Raw genomic sequence first — 7,296 nt, 5'->3', positions numbered from 1 at the left:
ATGGATATTTTCTTCTGATGCAGATAGCACCCAGGCACAGTATACCTGCTACACGAGTAGTGTTGGCCCCCAATGGACTTATATATATATCTAATAAATGAAAAAGACTGCACCTGAGGACGGCTACAGTTTGGTAGCCAAAACTTTGAGGAATAAATCCACATGAGAAGTCCTGTGAGTGCGGTCTTTTTCATTTATTATATGTAAGCTTTTACCAGCCTACCCAGGCTGTTAGCTTTTTCATTGAGGAGTGCACCAGTGTCTCTCTCTCTATACATACACACATACATACCAGTATACAGGGATACCGAAATTAGCCCTTAGCTGATCCAGGGGACTGGTCCCATTGTCATCTTGGAGTGAGGAAGGGATTTCTCTCTCTAACAAATTAGAGAGGCCTCAAATCTTTTTGTCTGTTAATCAAATAGCAGTTAGGTTCCATTTACACAAAAAGTTACATATATATTTATGCTTGTGGCATTTCAAACTAAGACAGTTCAGTGATTTTGCTTTGTACTTTATTTGGCAAAGCAGAGCTGCATAAACAGTTCGGTAACATGAACATACCTTACACAGCATGTGTTTATTTCTTATACAGAATATTTCTTAAACAGAGTATCAATATATCAATAAACTGCATCAATGGGAAGGTGCTTTATCATAGTGTTGGTCGCCAATTATTACTTAGCCTGAGAATGGATTTTTAAATCTCCAGTCTGAATAGAATTTATAATTTCTACAGCATTAACTGTAGACTAAAGTGTGATGTACTTCCTGGATGCAAAGGAAATTAAGACAAAGACATTGCTCAGTAGTAAGGTTAAGCCGCTGACTGCATCCACAACATGCTATTCTAAGACACCAGTTGAAATAAAGGAAGCTCATTTCTATATGTTTAGCAGCATTTAGCAGAAACTTTATAGTATGCATATGTGAGGCATTTGATGAACTTCAAATGTAACAACAATGCTGTACACTGCAGTTTTTGTGTATCCGGAGATGAAAACAGAATACGTGCAATTTTAATTAAATAGCTGTCAAAGTGGTTGCTTGCATTAAATTGGTCAAACTTTTTTTTATATCTAAAATAAACTTAAATATGCCTTCCCCAAATAATTCTGCAACCCCTTCAGTTAAAAAAGTCAGAAAACAAACATTCCACACCGCTTTTAACAGGGTAATAAAGTCCAAAACAAGCTGCACTGCTGATGATTCTGAAGAAAATGCTTTTGAGAAGGCCTTGAGCACTGCATTGCAATACTTTGTCTCAATCGTATGAGCGGTTACAATTCATCCCTGCAAAAAAGGAGGAAATTATGGAGTCACATTTTTCGCTTGACTTTAAATAAAGTAACTGAAGTCAGAAAGCAAAGCCTTTAAGCAAGTGTGTCTTGCAAATAGGTTGATTTTGGGTGTTTTTCCTTACATTTCTTTTTTTTATTAGACTTATGGCAAAAATTACCTTTCACTGCCCTTTATGGCAATTACCATACAAGGTAATTTTGGCAAAAACTGGAAAACACCAAAAATCACTGTTCCCAGCTGCCCTTGGTGTTATTTTGTCAGAGATAAATAATAATCATGGATTAAATGAAAAAACTGAAAACTTTTATAACATGTTTACTGGATAAGAATTTTCAATTTTCCCAACAAATAACTTATTGTACAATACAAAATGTAATGTTTATAAATGTATTGCTTATGTCTGCATATTTAGGTAAAATGTTGTATGTCCTTCCTTTAAAGCCCAAAGTATTAAAGGTATTAATATACTATTTATATTGGTCTTTATATTCTGATTTTTTTGTTAATATAAATGAACAGCAAAATAAACAAGGTTATTCTGTACAGAAAGTCTTAGTTATGTGCATATTTTTATTTAAGTGAAGCAAACATTATTCTGCTTCTAATTAACAAAAAAGGTAACATATTGACCACATTTCCAGCAGGCTATCATGCAGCTTGGGCAATACATAAATATTAGCTCTTTAATTGGTCAAAGTAGCATAAAGATTAAATATAAAGATGAACCCATTATCATGTTTGAATGCTTAGTGAGTACATTCTAACAGGAGGCTGCAGAAAAGGATTACAGGGGTTGTTCACTTTTAAATTAACGTTTAGTATGATGCAAAGAGTAACTGAGACAATTTGCATTTGGTTTTAATTTTTTATTATTTGTAGTTTTTGAGTTATTAAGCTTACTATTCAGCAGCCCTCCAGTTTGCAATGTCAGCAATGTGGTTGCTACGGTCCAGACTACCCTAGCAACCATGCCCCGATTTGAACAAGAAATTGGAATATGAATAGGAGAGGTCCTGCATAGAAAGAACAGTAATAAAAAGTATCAACAATAATAGCTTTATAGGCTTACATAGCATTAGTTGTTTAGAAGGGGTCAACAACCCCCAATTGAAAGCTGAAAAGAGTCAGAAGAATAAGGCAAATAATTCAAAAACTATTAAAAAAAAAAAAATTAAGATCAGTTAAAATGTTGTTTAGAATTATCCATTCTATGACATACTTAAAGTTAACTTAAAGATGAATCACCCCTTTATGGGACAGCTTTTTTTCTATACATCAAACAGGGGTATGCCCAGCATTTTCCATTTTCTCCAGCTATTAAAGTAGGGACACATTAGAGCATTTCCTGCACTGATTAGAGTGCCAATTTGTCTGTTGAGAAATCAAAACTCCACATTTTGCTAAGGGGTATTTTAGCTCAGTGGTAGGGCTGATCTCAAACACCATACCAAAATGCATATGTACGCCATTTATTTTAAAATTCCCTAAAATTACTCATAAACATAACATACCTTTCTCCCTGCATTCAGATTTTGTTTCTCTATTACAGACAGTTCAAGTGCAGCTCTTTAAGTTAACTCTCCAGTTTGCAATGTCAACAATACCTCTATAGGCTTACATAAGCATTTGTTTTTTTTTTTAGATGGGCTCAACAACCCCAATTTAAAAGCTGGAAATGGGGAAAGAGTCACCCATTTTTTTTTTACAGTGAGAGCTGTGAAGATGTGGAATTCTCTCCCTAAATCATTTGTATAGGCTGATACATTAGATAGCTTTAAGAAGGGGTTGGATGGCTTTTTAGCAAGTGAGGGAATACATGGTTATGGAAGATAGCGCATAGTTGATCCAGGGACTAGTCCGATTGCCATTTTGGAGTCAGGAAGGATTTTTTCCCCTCTGAGGCAAATTGGAGGGGCTTCAGATGGGGTATTTTGCCTTCCTCTGGGTCAACTAGCATAGCAGTTAGGCAGGTTAAAAAAAAGTTAAAAGGTTTAACTAGATGGACGTGTGTCTTTTTTCATTCTAACTTACTATGTAGGCAAATAATTCAAAAACAATAAAAAAAGAAGAAAAATGAAGATCCATTAAACTGTTGTTTAGAAGGAGAAGGAGTGCTCAGAAAGAAAAAGGATAAGTAACTAGGACGCATTTGAACTGACTAATAGTGAAATTAAATAAAACTGAATGCATGTAGAAAGTTATTCTGGGGACGGCTTAGAGTAATTCTAGAGATAGAAAAAAGGTTTACTTATTCTTTAAAGCCCAAGAAAATGAACACTGCATTAACACTAACACAATGCAAATTAATGAGAGCTTAACAAAACGGTATAAATCATCTTCTGAATTGGTAGTACCAGTGAAAACAATGAATCAGCACTAGTTTTAAAGATGTGTGATGTGTTTTACTACATGAACGTGAATTTTTATTTCAGTAATACAACTGTTGTCATTAATTTAAAGTGGTGGTTCACTGCTTGGAAAATAATTTATTATGAATGGGAATTTTACAATCAGAAATGTTAACAATTTTTGTTAAAAGTACGGTTCTTTTTAAAATAATTTTCAGTTGTGTCCTAAGTGGCAAACATGCAGAAACAGGCATAGAGGCGGGGCAGACAATTACTTTCACTTTCCATTTCCACACATTCACCCATTGTCATCACCATTTAATTGTGATGCCAGGGCATGGGGATGGGCATTGGGTCCCCCATTCTGGTGCACAAACAAGATTTTGAGATGATGCAAAGCTTGCCTTAATAATGGTGTCCACAAAATGGCTTCTGCCTGCTTGCTAGAATTATGAATTCCCAGACTGATGGAAACAAGATTCAAAAAGGTATTTGAGAAATAATGCTATTTAACCTTCATTTAGAAGGTTAGCGGATTTTTATGGGCCTAACAATACCTAAATAATACAGGAATTGGACCTGTTATCCAGATAGCTCAGGACCTAGGGTTTTACAAAATGGATCTTTCTGTAATTTGGATCTTCATACTTTAAGTCTATTAGAAAATCATGTAAACAATAAACAAAGCCAATAGCTGGTTTTGCTTCCAATAAGGATGCATTAGAGTCATATGAAAAAGTTTGGAAACCCCTCTTAATTCTTTAAAGTTTTATCCGACCCTCGACTTTAACAAGGGCCCCAGTCCCTGAACTAGCCACACAGCCCCACAGCATGATGGAACCTCCACCAAATGTGACAGTAGGTAGCAGGTGTTTTTCTGGAATGCAGTGTTCTTCTTCCGCCATGCAAATCGCTTTTTGTTACGCCCTAATAACTAAATTTTTGTCTCATCAGTCCAAAGCACTTTGTTCCAAAATGACTGTGGCTTGTCTAAATGAGAGTTTGCATACAACAAGTGACTCTGTGGCTTGCCATACAGATGTTTTTTGTGCAAATTGTGCTGAATTGTAGAACGATGTACAGCCACACAATCTGCAGCAAGATGTTTTTGCAGGTCTTTGGAGGTGATCTTTGGGTTGTCTGTAACCATTCTCACAATTCTCCACATATGCTGCTCCTGTATTTTTCTTGGCCTGCCAGACCTGGGTTTTACAGCAACTGTGCATGTGGCCTTCCAATTCCTGATTACATTCCTTACAGTTGAAACTGATAGTTTAAACCTCAGAGATAGCTTTTTGTAGCCTTCCTCTAAACCATGATACTGAACAATCTTGGTTTTCAGATCTTTTGAGAGTTGCTTTGAGGATCCCATGCTGTCACTCTTCAGAGGAGAGTCAAACAGAAGCATTCAAATTAGCAAAATTACATTTGATTTAATTTCATACAACTGAATACTGCTTCACTAAAAAAATTTAGATTTTAAATCTTTGTTCAGAAAACACCCCAGTACTCCTAGGAAATGAAAGACATACCACTGTTATCTTTTTTGTTGAAAGTGGAGTAAATTATGCAGGCTGAGAGGGGTTCCCAAACTTTTTCACAATACTGTATCTTAGCTTGGATCAAGCACAAGGCACTTTTATTATTACAGAGAAAAAAAATCACTTTAAAAAAAATTGGATTATTTGAATAAAATGGAGTAAATGGTAAACAGCCTTTCCGTAACTCAGAGCTTTCTGGAAACCAGGTTTCCGGATAATGGATCCCATATCTGTAGTAACACATGTATCATCTACAATGGCTTTAAGATTTCAGTTTAATTTTTATTTAGTTGCAATAAATTTGTTAAGAGAGCAATTTTAAGCATTTAATTCGAATGCGTTAATTCTTATTATTTACAAACAAAGTCATAAGCACAGCAGTGGGCAATACTTTTCTTCCAAATTTATAACATATATACATAATATTTACCATATGTTTTAACAGCAAATTAAATTCATGATATAAAAACAAATTAAGCAATATTTCTTTAAAGCAAAATTCTGATAAAATTGGTCAAAAGTCCTCGGTAGTACTGCCCACTCCTGCATAGAAACACTTTATGTTTTTAATTTTGTTTTGTCATGCAAATGCTACTCAATTTGTTAGGACATTGTTATGTAGTATGTTATGCGGTATGGAAATAGCAGATAGCATTGACAGCAGTAAATGCAGCCATTCTAGTCATCTGCTACGGTCCAGACCTTTCACCTTTTGTGTGTTTGGAAGAGGAATTAGTGGAACAGAAAATCACTTCCACCTGGACCACTGCTTATCTTTGTCTGTTAAAGGCACGTAGATCACCCCCATCAAAGGCTTCATTTTGACACTTCCATCTTCTAGCTTATCATATTGTTCCAACATTTGGTTTCCACCAGCTGGACCAACAGGTAAGATTAATCTTCCTCCTGGTTTAAGTTGATCTATAAGCTGCAAGAAAATATAGAAGGATAATTTACTCAAATACAGCTGTGCTTGTGTACGCATTGGATCAGATATTAGAACACATAATTTAACTTTGCCACATCAACTAGCAGAGCTTGTAAACAGCAGCATAACTATTGACATTGGTTTTAAAGACTTACAATAACAGCAAAGAATATCAGATATATAGATATATCCTCTAAGGTGAGTTAAATGAGAAGGAAAGGCTAGAAGTAAATAAGCTTTATTAGAATGGTCTATATAAATACATCAGTAAACCCTCAAAGTAATGCTGCAGAGTCCATTTATTGTGTATACATGGGCTTCTGTATAACTAGTAATAACTAGTAAAGTGAGGAGAACAATCCAAGGCAGAAGATCTGCAACAATGTAGTTTATTAGCAGCTACAAAACACACAACATGTTTCGGGCCTCAAATGCCCTTTATCAAGTGTGGGCTTCTGTATCAGATTTCCTGTTTTCAACATAAACCTCCAAGGCCAGTGCTTAAGCATGCTCAGTTTGCTACTCTATACCTCTCCCCCTCCCCTCCCTGCTGTAATCTGAGACCAGAACTTTGAGTGAGCATGAAAAGATGTAGTGATGTAACACCAAGCTAATATGGTAGCTGCTATCCTAAACAAACAGAGAAAGCTTTAAAAGCGGTTTACTCAGGTATGGTAAAGCATTCTGCAGAATAAATATAGTGTCCGTATTAAAAAGTAAAAATTACATACACCCTCATATAGTATAGTCCATAATAATATTACCGTATATACTAGAGTATAAGCAGAGTTTTTCAGCATCCAAAATGTGCTGAAAAAGCCTACCTCGGCTTATACTTGAGTCAGTGGGCAGTAGCTGAGATTGCAATCATTTTTAATCATTCCTATACCAACAGTTCGCTTGGGGAGAGACTGCAATATCACACAGCGCCCTCTGTTGGTTATATGAAAGAATAACAGTGCGCCCTCTGTTGGTTATATGAAAGAATAACAGTGACTGCAATATCACACAGCGCCATCTGTTGGTTATATGAAAGAATAACAGTGACTGCAATATCACACAGCGCCCTCTGTTGGTTATATGAAAGAATAACAGTGCGCCCTCTGTTGGTTATATGAAAGATTAACAGTGACTGCAATATCACACAGCGCCCTCTGTTAGTCATATGAAAGAA

At 35.7% G+C, this 7,296-nt stretch overlaps 1 protein-coding gene across 2 annotated transcripts in view; it reads right to left on the bottom strand.

The window, feature by feature from the left end:
• Nucleotides 1-501: 501 nt before the first annotated feature.
• pcmt1.L (protein-L-isoaspartate (D-aspartate) O-methyltransferase L homeolog) overlaps nucleotides 502-7,296 on the bottom strand; it is a 50,993-nt gene continuing 44,198 nt past the window's right edge. The window contains exons 7-8 of one of the 2 annotated variants that reach the window (NM_001095164.1): nucleotides 5,953-6,122; nucleotides 502-1,296 (exon numbers count right to left, since the gene is read on the bottom strand). In NM_001095164.1, the coding sequence (NP_001088633.1) occupies nucleotides 1,284-1,296; nucleotides 5,953-6,122 (183 nt within the window). In that variant the 3' untranslated portion in view covers nucleotides 502-1,283. Of the gene's footprint in view, nucleotides 1,297-5,903; nucleotides 6,123-7,296 lie in introns of both variants that reach the window. The other variant, XM_041562268.1, reaches the window with a different exon arrangement.

The sequence above is a fragment of the Xenopus laevis genome, chromosome 5L, assembly GCF_017654675.1.
Source record: "Xenopus laevis strain J_2021 chromosome 5L, Xenopus_laevis_v10.1, whole genome shotgun sequence".
Taxonomy (NCBI): domain Eukaryota; kingdom Metazoa; phylum Chordata; class Amphibia; order Anura; family Pipidae; genus Xenopus; species Xenopus laevis.
Note: the sequence above shows the minus strand (reverse complement) of the source record. Positions and strands in the feature narration are given on the sequence as shown.